We start from the raw sequence: 17,628 nt of genomic DNA on the forward strand, positions 1-17,628 counted from the left end.
AACTGGGAGAGTGAAATAATAAAATCAGCCAATGGAAAAAAAGTATGCACGTGATTACTTTGAATAATTTATTCTAATTCATTATTTATCTTAAAAATTTTCAGCATTTGATTTAAGCATGCTCTGGAAGTGTAGACATCAGTGGCAGAAATTTGTTAGCTGTCTTTTTAAAAACAAGGCATTCACTTGTAAAATGTCCATGGAATACACTGACATTTATGCATCATCATTACATAGCCAGATGCAGTGGATGGCCAGGATGAGGGGAGCATCTTGAGAGAATCAGCCCAGAATTCTACAGAAATTTATTTTTTGTAAAACATAGGAATGACAACCATCTGTTTCAGAATGATTCTGAATTGCTCCTTAATTTTCTTTTCAGTTTCAGAAGAACAATTATGATATCCAAGCAACCAAGAATAAATTAGTGGAGGTTGCAAATTACGTAGACAAGGTGAGATCAGATGTGTAAGTTTAACAAGAAGACTGGCACCCTTAAAAGGGCAAAAGTTTAAAAACCTCAATGTCAATCTTATTTTTTGAGAAGACAACAGGTTGGTGGAAAAAAAGCAGTCATTGGGAAGGGTGCTTAGCCTTTCCCTTCTCATCATCCTAACACTCTACTATTTGTGAAGTTGAAGGCTTTCATGGCCGGCATCCATAGTTTTTTGTGTTTTTTGGGGGCTATGTGGCCATGTTCTAGAAGATTTTCTTCCTGATGTTTCGCGCCAGCAGCTGTGGCTGGCATCTTCAGAGAATGCTTGCCTGGAAAAAAGTGGGTATATATATATATATAGTGTGAGCCTGGGAATGCAGGAGTGATTTGCATGTGTATTGTTCTGTGCTGATGGCAGGCCTCAGGCTGGGAGGCTAATGCAAAAGAGGATTAATGTCTGCTAATTGGTGATCATTATCTGCTGGGAAAGCCCCTGACTGAGTGGTTTCCCATTTGCATTTGCTGAGTCCTTATTTTGCTATTCCTCAGGACTGGTAGCCAAGTTTTGTTCACACAAGAGACACTGCAGACTGGGCCAGCCAGAAAAATCAGCAATAGCAGAACATACCACAAACCATCCTAGGCATAAAATACTGTTTGAAAACACCGAAGTTCTGGACCATGCCAACCACTACCATATCAGGATGCACAGGCAAGCCATTGAAATCCACAAACACCTGGACAGTTTCAACTGGAAAAAAGAAACCCTTAAAGTGAACCAAATTTGGCTACCAGTCCTGAAGAATAGCAAAATAAGGACTCAGCAAATGCAAATGCGAAACCATTCAGAGTCAGGGGCTTTTCCAGCAGATAATGATCACCAATTAGCAAACACTGATCCTCTTTTGCATTAGCCTCCCAGCCTGAGGCTTGCCATCAGCAACTGAACAATACACATGCAAATCACTCCTGCATTCCCAGGCTCACACAGTACACACACACACACCCCTACCTTTTCCAGGCAAGCATTCTCTGAAAATGCCAGCCACAGATGCTGGCGAAACATCAGGAAGAAAATCTTCTAGAACATGGCCACACAGCCCAAAAAAACACCAAAAAAACTCTACTATTTATATCACTTTTCACTTGTGGACATCTTAGGAGTGCAGCTACATGCTGCATGCTCAGATGATTCTTGGAAGCTGCCCAGATGTGGGTAACTTCAAGATGCTCTGATGGCCTGGCATTTACATGCCACATGCTGCCAGAGCATCTTGAAGCCACCCTGGGGTTGTGGTGGGGCTGGGAAAGCTGGCTCTTTCCCAATCCAAATAGGAGCAGATCTTTTCCGTTCTAATTTGCGCTGGGCTCAAGGTGAATTGGGGCCATGGTATGTTTTTGCCACAGCCCCAATCTGTCTTTGGCAGGGGCAGCTTCTTGCCTGTCTGTTCCAGCCCATAGTTTAGTGGTTTTGAGTTACAGCAGGGTAGATTTTGATTTAACATTAGAAGGAACTTCTTGACAGTGAGAGTAGTTGAGCAATGGAACCAATTCCGTCGAGAGGTAGCGGGGTTTCCTTCTCTGGATGTCTTCAGAAGTAGGTTGGGCAGTTACCTGCTTTGGATGCTCTAGCTGGAAATCCTAATTTAAGTGGGGGATTGGATCTGATGGTCCATAGGGCCCCTTACCAACTCTATGATTCTGTGGTCCAAAAGACACTGCAGAAATAATCCAGTTTGAAACCACTTTAACTGCCTTGTTTCGGTGCTAGGGAATCCTGGGAAGTGTAGTTCTGTGAGACATTTAGCCTTCTCTGTCAGAGAGCTCTGGTGTCACAATAAACTGCAGTTCCCAGGAATCCCTATCACTGAACCAGGGCTGTTACAGCAATCTCAAACTGGATTATTTCTGCAGTGTGTTTTGGACATATGATTCTAACCAGGGCTGGCCTGTTTAGCTTCCAAGATCAGATGGGATGTAGTGCCTTCAGGGTATTTGTGGCTTTAAATGGTTTTATATGTTTTATACTTTAAAATTATTTTGAATTGTTTTTAAATGGTTTAAAGTGGCTTTGGTGTCTGTATTTCACTTAAAGGTTTGTGTTATAGTCTGGGATAGATAGACAATTAACCACAGCTCTTCCTTTTGGTTTCAACCTCTCAGTTTTACAAATCTCTAAACATACGGATTGCTCTCGTTGGACTTGAGGTCTGGAATGACCACAATAAGTGTGAGATCTCTGAGAACCCACATTCAACCTTGTGGTCCTTTCTTTCTTGGAGGAGAAAAATACTCAAACATAGGAAGCATGACAATGCCCAGCTGATCACGTAAGTGATTTTAACACAAGTACTGTGGCCTTTCTTCTAGTTGTAAGAAATGATTGAACTTATTCTGTTGTTGCTATGTATTATGCTTTGGGTTTCAGTTGAATAGGCTGCAATTATGATTGTAAATCTAGGAGCACTTTTTAAAAAAAGAAAACATTAATGCATGTCTGCACATAAAGAAATGCATCTGAACATATGCCACATCATTTGTTGATTGTAAATGTATTGTAGAGTTATATACCACATTTACAGTGGGTATTACGTCCACAGCCAAGGGAGATAGTGATGTTGTATTCATCTCCAATTGTGAATATGTGTATAATTCCCACAACCATTTATACAATGGTTCTGGAGTATATGGTTTATAAAGAAACAGCCATTGTATACATCCCTTAGTAATTTAACAAAGAAGAGGGGCAGTGCTAAAAACTACGTAAAGCTTTTTTCACTTCACTTCAAGTATACTTGAAGTTCTCAAATAGCTAAGTATTTTTCATCTGTTTTTTAATATGTGCCTCGTGAAGGCAAATCAAATAATATTTAAATTTTGCCAAATGGTGAAAGATCTTCTTCCTTTTTTGAGACAAATTCATTTCCTAGAGGTTCCATGAGACACATTTGATTTCCACCATCAGAGAGTAGTACCAACAGAGTCTGTATCTGTTTCATCTTTCTTTGGTGACAGGGTATTCCTTTTTTCTTTAGCCCATCTTTCTTCTTCTGAACTTGCCTCTGAACTTTGATCAGCTGTAGCCTTAGTTTTGTCATTTCAATTTCCACTTCTGGAACCATGCAATTCCTTACCATATTTATGGGGGAAAAAATCAGACCAAACCAAAACAAAACCTTTTGCCTTTAGGATAGTGTTAAGAGTGAATCTTTGCTGAAAATGAAAAATTACTCCTTCCAGTTTCTCCCACTTAAACCGTATTCCATAATGCTTAGACTCTGTGAAAAAGTTACAATCCTTTATTTTCTTCAAAAATCTTGCTGGTATGTCCTTGTAAATTAAAAAAAAAATGTTTTGAAAAAGACCTGTAGCAGCACATTCTTCTGTAGAAATACTCAGTGGCATGTAATTTTCGAGATCAGTGGGAGGGGGGCAGTGACATTCATCTGGGGCTTTATTTCCAGATTTGCTTTTAAAACGTAACTTTTTGATTAGCTGGACATACATTTACAGTGGGAGAACTGATATGGTGTAGTGGTTTGAGTGTTGGACTACAACTGTAGGCAGTTGTGGAGTCCTCTTCTGAGGTTTTTAAACAGAGGCTGGATAGTCATCTGTCAGGAGTGCTTTGATTGTGTTTCCTGCATGGCAGCGGTTGGAATGGATGGCCCTTGAGATCTCTTCCAACTCTATGATTCTCTGATTTTAAGTGTCATGATAACCAGCAATGGATTCAAACTACAGGAAAAGAGATTCCACCTAAATGTTAGGAAGAACTTTCTGATGGTAAAAGATGTTCAGCAGTGTCACAGAGAGTGATGGATTCTCCTTCTTTGGAGGTTTTTAAGCAGAGGCTGGGATGTCATCTATCAGAAGTGCTTTGATTATGTCTTCTTGCATGGCAGGAAGTTGGATTGGATGGCTCTTGTTGTCTCTTCCAACTCTATGATTCTATGAAATCAGGATTCAATTCCCCACTTGGCCATGAAAACCCACTGGATGATCTTGAGTGAGTCACACACTCTCAGCCCCAGAAAACCATGTGATAGGGTCACCTCAAGATTGCCATAAGTTGGAAATGACTTCCAGGCACACAACACCAACACCAACAAGGCTTGGTGTGAATCTTTTAATGTTCAGGACTGTAATACAACTCTTAAATTTGAAATTTCACTCTGTATTTCAGTGGCATGTCCTTCCATGGTACTACTATAGGCTTGGCTCCTTTGATGGCAATGTGTTCTACCTATCAGTCTGGAGGAGTGAATATGGTGAGTTATTCTTGATCAACTAATTAGAGAGCAATTATTGTTCTTATTTTTATGTCTCTCCAGATTGATTCTTACCTATGGCAAGCCTGTCATAAGGTTGTCCTTGCTTTCCTCTCAGGCTGAGAAAGTATAACTTGCCCAAAGTCACCCAGTAGGTTTGCTTGGCTTGGCTGAGCAGGTATTCAAACGCTGGTGTCCCAGAGTCCTGGTCCAGCAGTTTTATTTTAACAGAATTCAAGATTGTCCAGTGAAATTGGGTGACAGTGGATTTATGACTATTCCACTATTTTGAGCACTACAAAAATAACATATAGAATTGGTTCCAAATGATGTGATGATGGCCACTAGAACTGGATCTACCATTAGATAGGTTTCAGTGCTGCCCAAAGGCAGCAAATTCTTGTTATTTTTGTATGACAATTGTATTTTTTGCTCCCTAGAAGAGAAATTTGTGGGAATCTGGTTAGCCTTTGGTGGTATATGCTGCTTGAGTCAGGGAAAGATATTCCATTTGCTGCTCTGGTTCAGAGAACACAATACAGTATCTTGATTGGCCCTGACAGCTGATAAACTAGACAGCTTTGAATGGGATTAAACAAATTCATGAAAGATATGTTTATTGGCTAGCTACTGGAGAAAGATAGATACTGTTTACAGTAGCTAAATAGAACTACATCTGTCTCTCTCTGTTCATGGACTTGGAGTCTGTTGTCTCACTCCATCATGGACGGCAAGCATGGAGGGACAAAATGGTGCATGTGTTTGAGGCACACATGCCACACATGAGAGCGTGCACCCATTTTAACTAAGGGGCTTTGCATTCTGATTTGCGGGTGGGTGGTGTGTGGGTGTGTGTCCAGAATGGATGCCCCACGAATCAGGAGGGATGACTGTAATTTCAAATACCATTTCCTGAGACAACAAACGGTCAAAAAGGGCTGTAGCCTACATGCCTTGCCAGTGAACTGTCCAAAAACATGTGGTTGGCCATTGTCAAAGATAAATATTTAATTCTGTGTTAGGCAACTTTGGCTATTCAATCACTGTTGCTGTTACATAATAATCATCATCATCTTTTTTTCTTTTCTGCCTCTCCTCAAGGCTTGAGTCAGGGTACAACACATTAAGACACAATTAAAAATACATAAACCCACAGTTAAAATACAATACTTTTCTTCATTCAGCCCATTACTTCTTCCAAGCATTCATTCAGAAGAGACACACTATCCTTAGCTGAAGCTGTTCTTGAAAACATGGAGAAGTATATTTGGGTGTCGTCAGCATACTGATAGCACCCCATCCCCTGCCTCCAGATGATCTCTCCCAGTGGTTTCATGTATATGTTTCATAGCATTGGGGATAGGACAGCACCTTGTGATACGCCATATAACAGCTCCTTTTTAGAGGAGCAGCTATCCTGAAGCACCATCCTCTGGAACCTGTTTGAGAGGTAGTACTGGAGCCATTGCAACACAGTGCCTCCCATTCCCAACCCCCTTGGGCATTCCAGAAGGATACCTTGCTCAGTGGTATTGAACGTTGCTGACAAGTCTAAGAGCACCAATGGGGTTGTACTCTATATCCTACCTTTTCCCCAGTTTGGGACTTAAAGACAGCTTACAAAGGTTACAGCAGGTACCACTAAAAATAAATGAATAAATAAATCACATGCAAAAATTGAAAACATAACTAAACTTACAATAGTATTAAAAGCTTGACTATTAAATAGAAAACCACAAATAAGCAGGACAAGCACATTCTGAAAGCCCCCCCCCCAAGAAATCAGTCATCCAAGGCCTGCTGAAAGAAATAGTTCTTGCCTGTGTTAGTATAGCAGGGAGGGTGCTAGTAGAACCTCTCCAAAAAGTGAGTTCCAGAGCCTGGGGACAGGCACTGAAAAGGCCCTCTCCCATGTTCCCACCAGATGTACCTCTGAGGATGGTGGAACAAAGAGAAGGGCTTCCTCAGAGGACGTGAAAACATGTTCATGCTCATATGCCAGAATATGGCCCTTCAGATAACCTGAATATGGGCCTTTTAGGGCTTTTTAGGTTACAGCCAGAATTTTGAATAGTTTTTGGAATATAACACTTATACTCTCCTGCCTGTGTCTGTGATGGCTCCAACTGATGGAATTTAGAACCCAGAAACACCTAGTAGCCCATAGGTGCCCCACTCTGGATTAAATGAACGATGACTATAATCTAGCAAGGTGGCTCTTATGTTTTTTAACAGCAGATCATCCCATAAAACAATAAATCCATGATTTTATGTTTTTTAATCCTAGCGATATGACTTTGAGGAACAAGAAAATGTAATAGAAGCTATATCTTCTCATTTATCTCATGAATTAGGAGGCAGTGGTTTTTTTGGTTGTTTTTTAAAAATATTTTATTAGTGAATAAACAAATTGTTAAATTACAATAATAACATTGGTGAACATACAATTAAAAGAAAAAGAAAAAAGAAATAGAAAAAAGAAGAATAAATAAATAAAAAATTATCTGAAGATGCCAGCCACAGATGCTGGCAAAATGTCAGGAAGAAACTCTTCTAAAACATGGCCACATAGCCCAAAAAATCCACAAAAAACTATAAATAAAAAATAAAAAATATTTCCTCCAAACCTAAAACTAAATTCTTTTAGACTTCCAACCCATATAATTGACAGTTGATTACATCTATCATTATTTTCATTCATCTCTGTATCAACTCATAACTATTATACTCAGAAAGAATAATCACATTGACAAGTACAAAGCAAATAAATAATTATTATATATTGAATCCTAAAGTAGCAGTTATTATATATTGAATCCCTCTCAAATTATTCAGGAGGCAGTGTTTTAAATTGTTTCTAAAACCACATCATCATTGCCAGGATGGATCAGTCCCTACCTTTATCAAGCTGAGCTTCATGTCATCTAGTTTAGCTGGTAGTAGTATCTTTAGAGAAGAAGTAAATGGGGTTAAGTAGCAGAGAGAGAATCCAAGTGTTCTCAGTATGCAGGAGAAATATGCATCCCATAGCTTCCCAAAGATGCTGGCAACATTGATCTATTAGTAATGAAAACTACTACTACTACTACTACTACTACTACCACCTATAGATGTTGTACAGTGAGCCCTTGGTATCCACTGGGGTTTGGTTCCCCCCCCCCCGATACCAAAATCCATGGATGCTTGTCCATTATATACAATCACATAGTAACAATGTGTCCCTTATATAAAATGGCAAAATCAAGGTTTATTTTGGGAATTTTTGTTTCTGAATATTGTCAGTATTGTCAAATACAGTGGATGGTTGAATCCACGGATGCAGAATCCGTGGATACAGAGAACCCACTGTATAGTAGTAACTCCCTAGGAATAGAACTACTTTTGAAGAAGTTGTCTGATACAAAGCTCTGTAAACAGATGGATAGATTAGAACTGCAGTCTTATGTAGCACCATATCAAACTGATTATACCTGATTATGTTTGTCTGATTTTGGAAGCAAATCAGAGCCATGAGGCTGGCAAGAGCGAGAGGCTTCTCAGTCACTGCTCAGCCAGCTGCTCAATTGCTGCTCCCAAGGTGACTGGATGGAAAAGGGAGCAGTGACCAAGATTGATTGTTTTGAATTTGCAGTAGAACAGTAGACCTTATATCAAAAAATACACAGTGACGAGTGGGTGCTGGGATTGTCACCCAAGAGACAGTTTGGGGATCACTGTTATAGACTGATAGATTACAACTACAGACTTAGGTAGTATCATACCACTATGATCATTCTTGATTATATTTGTCTGATTTTGGAAGATAAGCAGGGCCTGGTTGATTAATTGATTTATACCTTGTCTTTCTCCCAGCATGGGATTCAAGACAGTGAATTGGTTAGTACTTTGATGGAGCACAACCAGGGAAATACCAGAGATCCGCAGGTAGAGCTAAGAAAGAATCTTGCCTGAAAAACTGAGCCTTTGCAGTTTTCAAGTCAGACAAAATACTGGGCTAGATGAACTAATATTCTGACTTGGTATAAGTTGGTTGCCTAGTACACTCACTTGAGTGAAAGTCCCTTTGAACACATGGATCCTGTTCTTCTAAAGCAGGGGTAGGCAACCTGCGGCCCGTGGGCCGGATGCGGCCCGGCAAGGCCTTGGGACCGGCCCCAGCCCGGTCCTGCCACCGATTGCCGCCGGAGCCTTTGGCCTCTCGCGTGAGGGCGTGGGGCCTTTGGCCTATCAGGAGGAGGCGGGCAAGGGGGGCAAGCGGCAGGCAAGGGGGGCAATTGTCTATAGAAGCCTCCAAAACATGCATTTATATTAACATTTTTTTAAAAAATCAGCAATTTTTTTAGCGTGTCCTCCAATTTTTTAAAAAAAGTATCCTCCATTTGAAATTTGTGTCCTACATTTGTCCTGGTTTATTTATTTATTTTAAAAAAAATTATTTAATTATTTATTTTTTGGCTTCGGCCCCCCAGTTGTCTGAGGGACAGCAACCCGGCCCCCAGCTCAAAAATGTTGCCTACCCCTGTTCTAAAGCATGCCTACCTACCCAGACTGTTAGCCTAGACCACTGTGTCAGATGACTGCTATCCTCAAGGGGAGAGAGGAGAAGTAGACAGTGGTGGTATTTGATGCCTGCAGATGACACACCTACATTCAAATTGCATTTTCATGTTTTACACCATCAGCCATGTCATTTTCTTTTCAGCTGGATGGTATACATTTCCATCCATACTTTGCTACACAACATATTGACTTTTACTTTTGTTTTTCTACCTGGACAGGATCACTCTGAAAATGCAATTGGAGTTGCTGCCACAATGGCCCATGAAATGGGGCATAACTTTGGGATGAGCCATGACTCAGCTGGCTGCTGCACTGCCAGTGCTAAAGATGGAGGGTGCATCATGGCTGCTGCAACAGGGTGAGTCTCCTCCCTCCCTCCCTGCCTAATACATTGTTTTCATTTTAGGCTGAATTAAGATCTGTTGCTAGTTGGTATCTTTGTTGTTATGTGCCTTGGAGTCCTCTTTGACTTATGGCAACCATATCATAGGGTTTTCTTGGCAAGATTGATTCAGAGGAGGTTTGCCATTGCCTTCTTCTCTGAGGCTGAGAGAGGATGACTTGTCGAAGGCCATCCAGTGGGTTTCCATGGCTGAGTGGGGATTTGAATACAAGCCAATGTAACATAGTGGTTTGAATGTTGGATTATGACTTTGGAGACCAGGGTTTGATTCCTAGCTCAGCCATGAAACCCACTGGGTGACCTTGGGCCTCAGGGAAAGGCAATGGCAAACCTCATCTGAACAAATCTTGCCAAGAAACCCCATGATAAATTTGCCTTATAAATTTGCCACCATAAATCGGAAATAACTTGAAGACACATAACACACATGCACATTCCTAGTCCAAGATATATTCACACATGCAGAGCAAGCAAGTATAGCCTAGTACATCAGTGACCTCTTCTGGGATGTAAAGGCCAGAGAGATGTTTGGGGTAACCAGTCAACTATGCCCTCTTCCCACTGAAAAGGGCATAGTCCTTTTGGAAGTCTGACAAAGCAACAGAAATTGAAGAATGGAGAATGAAGCTGTTTCATATGATGGAACTAGATTTATTATCACATAAAATGGAAAATCAAGATAGCTCCAAATGGAGGATAAGCTGGGAATCTGTCATAAGATTTATGGAAAGAAAATGGGGAGAAATGGCTAAATGGATGAAATTGTATAAAAAATTTATGATAACGAGATTAGAATTTGTAAGGATAAAAGAAGGGACATACTACATGTCAAAGGAATTTTTATTTCTTTTTTACTTTTCTTTTACTTTACAAATTCGAGCTGATAGAGATCGATAATCCAGAGTAAGTGAGAACTAAAATACAAGAATTGAAAATGAGGTGTAAAGGGGCTACCCCCTTAAATGGAATAATCAAAATACTTAGACTCACATTAGAAGATGAGGCAAAGCGTTACATATTTTGTTTAATTTGTTTTTCTGTATTACAATTAAAATAATAAGGATTGTTGGAATAGGGCGTGGGAGATAAGCGAGTGTGCTATCTGTATTGTGTGTCAGTGTCACAAGAAGTTATGTGTATTAATAATATTTAAGATCGTTCTGGGTTTCGTAGGGGGATATAGGGAGTGGTACTAAATCTACAGACCAAATCCAAAGTAAGAAATGTAATATAAGGGGGGGGGGGGAGATTTGGGAATGCATTTTGTAAAGTATAAAGTTGTGATTATAATAAGAGATATAATGCTTGATGGATAAAGAGTATTGAATTTAATAAAATATATGGGAAAAAAGAAAGAAAAGGGCATAGTCAACATACTCTTACCATACAGGGAAGAATTCCATCACAACTTCTAGAGAAGTCTGAAATGTTAAGACTAGCTGTGTTTTGATCTGCACACTACTCTGGGTAGTGTAGATCAGGTTGATTTGCTTTAATATGCAGCCCAAATGGAAACCTTCATTATCCCTAATTACAATACGTGATGATCAATTCAAATAATGCATACCCTTCCCCTGCTTCTTGACAGGCACCCATTTCCCAGGGTTTTCAACAGGTGCAATAGGAAGGAGCTGGACCGATTTCTTCAGTCTGGTGGAGGGATGTGTCTCTATAATATGCCAGATACTAAGACTTTATATGGAGGACAGCGGTGTGGAAATGGCTATCTGGAAGAAGGGGAAGAATGTGATTGTGGAGAGGTGGAGGTAACTCCCTTTTGGTTTTCAAAGAAGTAGCCTTGTTAGTCTCTTGCAGCATACGGTATAAAGCATATCTGTACAGTTGTGGGAGTGGGATAGAATGCAAGTTTAATTAATTAATTATTACATTTGCCACCTTGAATTTCAAGATGGGAGAGAGGCAGGATTAATATCTGACCTTTCTCCTATCTTGGGATTCAAGGAGGCAAGTGTAATAGTAACTGTAAAAATATGCTGTATACCTAATACCACTCAATATTGTATCTGAAGAAGTGTGTTTATATCCTCAAAAGCTCATGCTGAGATTTAAAAAACAGTCTAAAAGATTGTGCCACATTTCTTTTTTTCTCCCTCTCCTTCGTTTCTATTCTGATTTGGTTTGTTACATAGATTTCCTAATTAGTGGCATTGCCAATAACATCCTCTTCTATTGGTTTACTACAACTCTTACTATAAATGAAAGCTAAAATGTGTCCAGTGTAGACAAAGAATGGGGAAAATGAAACTATGAGGTCTCTGGTTCAGTGAATTCAAACTATTATCTCTAGATCCTACTTAAAAGACTCCCCCTGCCCCAGTGTTTTTCATTCTCTATAATAACTCCTTTATGTGAACCTGGAAGTTTACATTGCCCTGTCTCAGTCACATACTTTTGCCATTAATCTTTCATTCCTACCTTTTTCATGTTTTCGTTCCAAAGTTCACAAGGAAGAAAAGTTGAAGGAGATATGCATAGGTTTTTTTTATTGGCAGCAATAGGAGAGGTCCATTTGGGATATCCTAAAATCTCTTGCTGTTCCTTCAGCCAAAACCAATTCCACCCTAGTTTAACACTAAAAGTGTTGAGATTAAGCCTTATCATTCTCTATAACGGGGTTTGATTGTACAGATTATAAATTTTCTAATCCTATTAATTTTCTAGTCCATCAAGAATTGAATAAGCTGTAACATAGAAAACTATTGTACCACATTAGACTACAGTATTTGCCCTTCTGTTTTAGTATTGTCTATACCAGTGCTGCTCAAAGTGGTGACCTGGAAATTGGTGCCAGTCCATGAGCTATTGGCTGCTGGTCCATGCTGAGTTTCCAAGAAAGAAAGAAATAGTTGTTACAGTCAGTTGGCACAAATGTGTGGGTCCCTGGCACATTAAATAAAAAACAAAAACAAAAACCTATCAGTCTCCCACATCAGATAGTTTAGGAAACATTAGTCTACACCAGTCATTTCCACCAACATAGCACCCCCCCACGCACACATCATGATTGTGCAATACAGGCTGGAAATAATGTGAGTTATGGTCAAGCACCTCTGAAGGTACTGTGGAAGGCTGGTCTACATTGACTGATGAAGGATCTCAGATGTCCAGCATCACCTATATCCTGATCTTTTAAACTGGAGATATGAATATCTGAACCTGGAGCCATTGGCATGCAAAGTGTATGCATTCAACTGAGTTATAGTTGAAAGGAACTCCCAACCTCTGAAAATGTCCATATTTTATTTTTCCATTGAGCTACTCCAGGACTAAAACTCCAAAAAGTACCAGCTTGAGACTTCCAATGCAAGTTGAAATTGAGGGTCCTATATGTTCAGTTGACTATAGAATGTCAGAAGAATGATTAGTTGCTTTAGAGGGCAATCCTTTCCCTAGTGCTTGTTTTCTCCCTTTTGCCCACTGTGCAGATAGTCAGATGTCATCACAGCCCAAAGGAATAGGTCTTCTAAAATGTATCCACAGTGGTCAAGTATTTGTACTAGTTGTAACATAAAATGGGAGTAGTGGCTCTGGCAAGAAATTCAGAACAGACAGTAGTACTTTGATCCACATTTATGTGAAAATTGTAGGGCGATTAGAAAGTATGCTATGGTGGCTTGCTCCAGATTCCTTGGTATGCTTGGGTTGAAGACTGAGAGCATGTGCAGCTGCAACACTTTTACAATCCAGCCTGACAGAAGATGCAAATGCTTTCCAATGTTTTTAGCTTCAGAACATTTGTCCTGTGTCATTTCTCCCATTTGTTTCCCAGGAATGTAATAATCCTTGCTGCAATGCTGCTGATTGCTCTCTGAAGCCTGGTGCTGAGTGTGCCCATGGAACTTGTTGTCACCTGTGCAAGGTAAGCTTACTACCTGGTTACTCTCTGCACAACACACAGAAAGAAAGGTTTGACTCATCTCTCTATAACTCAATGAATGAGAAGCAGATGGAGGAATCAGTCAATTTGGGGCCAGTGTGGAGATTAGGCTGTGTTGATTTTAGTCATCACAGTTCTCTTCAGAAACTCAGGTAGTAATGTTAAGTGGAAGAATACATGTGCAGCACTGTAATACTAAACATTGTACATTTATCTCTTTGTTTGCCATCTTTATATCCCACCTTTTTTGAATGAGCTAAAGTGGCATATATATATCTCCCTTCTTTCCCACTTTACCCTCACATCAACTCTGTTAAGTAGATTAGTCTGAGAGAAAGTAACTAGCCTATTGTAAGTTTCATGGCTAAATAGGGATGGCAGACTCAGCCTACTACAGTCCCTGTTCAATTCTCAAAATTGCTATTCCACACTGTCATACATACTGTATATTAAAATGCTTGTGTTTTCTTGTAGAAGAGTGTAGACTGTTATAGTAGCAATCTGAAAATGAACACACAGACCTTATATCTGGACTTAATCCATGGACACCTGGCTATTTTAACTATCCATGTGCCAATGATATTAGACAATGTCAGATTTATACTCCCTTTCTTTTGGGCAGATTTTGCCTGGCATGTCTTCTGTTACTGCATGTTTTGTGACAGTCTATGGACTGAAATCTCCAGGTGTCTGTAGGCCCAAGCAGAACTGTGAAAGAGCCACTTATTTTATTCTCTTTTGTATCTTTGGAGAGTCACCCCCTCCCACACCAGCTGTTTTGGCTTATACTGGAGACTGCTGGAGATTATGGGATTTAACAACAGCAAGTGGAGAGCTTGTCTTTCAAAGCAGGCCACTGGCCGGGTGGGGATCAGAGGAGAACCTTCCAGCTTGATTGTATTACTAGTTTACCAGTGTCTCTTTTTGTGGGCTGCTGTTGTGTGCCTCACTGACTGCACAGACAAAGCATGCACTTAGGAACACAGAGGGTGTTCTTCAGGGGGATTAAACTCTCTTGGTGTCTTGGCCAATGGCTGACTATTCTCTTGCATATTGCAGAGCTGAATTTTTTTTTACCAGTAACTTTAGGTTAGGGTTGGGCTGGCTCTTTATGGAGGCAAGTGATGTCTGCATCTCAGTTTACATCTCAGATTTCCTAGGAAAATGTAGTTAAAATAGTCTTGGTATGTGAACTCCTTCCATACTCCTCCCTGAGGGCTAATTCCAGGTGCCTGAAGGGTGCCTAAAATCCTTGCACATGTTGGCTTTGTGCTTGTGGCAAACCAGTCAGACAGGACCACTTTGTCAGCAGGATTCAGCTTCTTGCACACCAGTGCCAGCCTATATTTTTGGTTGTTTGTGATGGCATGTGGCACCTTAATGCTCTACATGTTAGCAGCTGCATACAGCTGTCTGCATACTGGCATAGAGTCAACATACACAGCAATTTCAAGCGGCCATTGCTTCTCCAGTGATGGTGAGAATCGGTTCCAGAGCTTGGACAAGTTACTTTTTTGGACTATATCTCCTTGACATCCCAGTTAGGGGAGTCTGTGAGTTATAGTCCAGCAAAGTATATTTTCTGAGTTATCATTAATTCTTAGTGTTGTTTGGTTTGCATATATCCAGGTTTCCTTTTGATTTTACAAACACAGAAATTGTTTTCTTTTTTATCACTCTGTTGAATCTTGGTAGAAAATGCTACAGATACCATTGGTGTGTCACCTATTCAAGCAAGTAGGGATCACTTGATGGTACTAGTCAGCAGCTTGCTCAGCTAACAGAATATCACTGATGAATCTAGAACCATGGACTCAAAAATTATCACTAAATAATATACCAGGCACTGCCAAGAATGCAGAAACTGTCTGGTCCCTTCTCTGTCTATCAAGCCCAGCATTATCTACTCTGAATAGCAGAGAAAACTGAGCTATGTATCAGGAACAGGTCTTTCATAGAATCCAACAAAAAAGGAACCACAAAATAGGCTACTAAGAGTAAAACAAAACAATGGAATAGACACATTTTCCCAGAGAGACAGTGTGGTATAGTGATTTGAGCATTGGACTAGCATTCCAGGAGTGCAGAGTTCAAATCCCCATTCATCCTTGGAAACCTACTGGATGGCCTTGGGCAAGTCACACACTCTCAGCCATAGAGGAAGGCAAGAGCAACCCTATCAGCACAAATCTTGTTAAGAAAACTCTGTGATAGGGTTGTCTTAGGGTTGTCATAAGTCAGAAATAACTTGAAGGTATACAGCAACAACAGACAATTTTATTCATTATTCCAAAGCATTTTGGACTCATCTTTTCAGTGGTCCTTAACCAAGATAATTCTGAATAATGATGTGATGGGAGTTGTCTGTTTATTACAGGTTTCTTTCTTCTGTGCTATAGCTGCAAACAAATCCTGAGCTATGTATATGTACATTGCCTCTTCAGATTGTGCTATAGTGAGGCAAAGTGGTAAAGCACTTACCAGGAAGGATAAGTAGCTGGACACTGATAGGAATCTTGACAAGAAGCTCATTGTTCAAAAGAAACCACTGTTATTTAGGCTAGTACTTCAAGTGATCCAAAAAGCTGCAACCAGATTACTAATGGGTGCTCGTTATAGGGAGCCTCTAACTATGTCTAACCACTATTTCCAGGCACAATTTAAAAGTGTTGGTGATGTCCTATAAAGCATTGTGCAACTCAAATCCAGGCTGTTTGAATGGCCATTATGTTCCCACATGAACCTGCTTGAGCTTTAAGATCTCTGGGGGAGACACTTCTCTCTATCCCAAACTTTCACAGGTGGAAACATGGGAGAAGGCCTTCTCTGTGGCTGTTCCCACACTTTGGAACCCTCTCCCTGGGGAAGTTAGGGTGTCTCCCTTTTTGCTGTCTTTTTGGTTGCTGATTAAGACCTTTCTGTTCCAGCAAGCCTTTTGGAATTGATTATTAACAAGAGAAGGGCTTTTTATTTTGCTGTTCTGTGTTTAATATTTGTTTTAAAGTAAAATTTAAAATGTTTTTAATTCTGCTAGTCTAATCTTGACTCTCGTCTGTTTTTAACTATATGTGCTTCCATTGTAATTTTCTGCCTTTTATAAGCTTTTTGTAAGCTGCCTTGAATCCCAGTGGGGAAGAATGGCAGGATGGGATGGATAAAGGGATGGATGGGTGGATGATGTCCTGTAGAATCAAATTAGTATGGATATTTAACTGATGGGAGAAGCCACCATAGGCCAAAAAAGTAGCCTTTTCACTTAAAACACCACCTTAGATTCCACCTAAGTCACCCAGAAGTCAATGAAATCACTATCTGAATCCTTTCTTTAGTTGATCTCCCCAGGAACTCTTTGCCGGGACCAGGCTAGACCGTGTGACTTGCCTGAATATTGTACTGGCAGATCGCCATTCTGCCCTGCAAATTTCTACCAGTTGGATGGCACTCCATGTGTGGATGGGAGAGCCTACTGCTACAGTGGAATGTGCCTCACTTATGAACAACAGTGCTTGCAGCTCTGGGGTTCTGGTAAGTTGTTCTCTGAGAAGGAGAAGTGCTCAAATGGCAGGGAGAGGACTTTCATTTTGAAGGTTACCGGGAATTAAGAAACAAAAGGTTCCTCTGCTGCACTTGCAGGACTGTAGTTTTATTCAGACTGGAGGAAATGGTAAAGAGAGAGGCTGGGATATGGACTTGAGTCTCCATACTTTGAGACTGCTGTGACCAAATACGATCATGGATGGGATTTGTTCATTTAATTAGAAGAAGGAGTTGTAGGAGAGGTAGCTAAATTAAGTGGCATGGGCTAAGAAAAATAGCATCTCTTGAAATTCCATCTGTACCTCAGCTGTTAATGGCTGTCTGCTATTGCATTGTAAGAGATCCAGTGTGGTGTAGTGGTTTGAGCATATGATTCTGGAGACCAGGGTTTGAATCCCCACTCAGCCATGGGAATCCACTGGGTGACCTTGGGCAAGTCACATTCTTTCAGTCTCAAAGAAAGGCACAGGCAATCCCCCTCTGAACAAATCTTGCTGCCGTTGGATCACCATAAAGTCAGAAA

At 40.3% G+C, this 17,628-nt stretch overlaps 1 protein-coding gene across 3 annotated transcripts in view; it reads left to right on the forward strand.

Annotated features, from left to right (window-relative positions):
* The window catches only part of ADAM19 (ADAM metallopeptidase domain 19), an 86,401-nt gene that overhangs the window by 51,433 nt on the left and 17,340 nt on the right, over positions 1-17,628 (forward strand). For all 3 annotated transcript variants that reach the window (XM_042453609.1, XM_042453610.1, XM_042453611.1), the window contains 7 exons: positions 383-454; positions 2,600-2,766; positions 4,623-4,707; positions 9,486-9,625; positions 11,259-11,436; positions 13,461-13,550; positions 16,898-17,093. In XM_042453609.1, coding sequence (XP_042309543.1) covers positions 383-454; positions 2,600-2,766; positions 4,623-4,707; positions 9,486-9,625; positions 11,259-11,436; positions 13,461-13,550; positions 16,898-17,093 — 928 coding nt within the window. The remainder of the gene's footprint in view (positions 1-382; positions 455-2,599; positions 2,767-4,622; positions 4,708-9,485; positions 9,626-11,258; positions 11,437-13,460; positions 13,551-16,897; positions 17,094-17,628) is intronic.

The sequence above is a fragment of the Sceloporus undulatus genome, chromosome 2 (assembly GCF_019175285.1).
Source record: "Sceloporus undulatus isolate JIND9_A2432 ecotype Alabama chromosome 2, SceUnd_v1.1, whole genome shotgun sequence".
NCBI lineage: Eukaryota > Metazoa > Chordata > Lepidosauria > Squamata > Phrynosomatidae > Sceloporus > Sceloporus undulatus.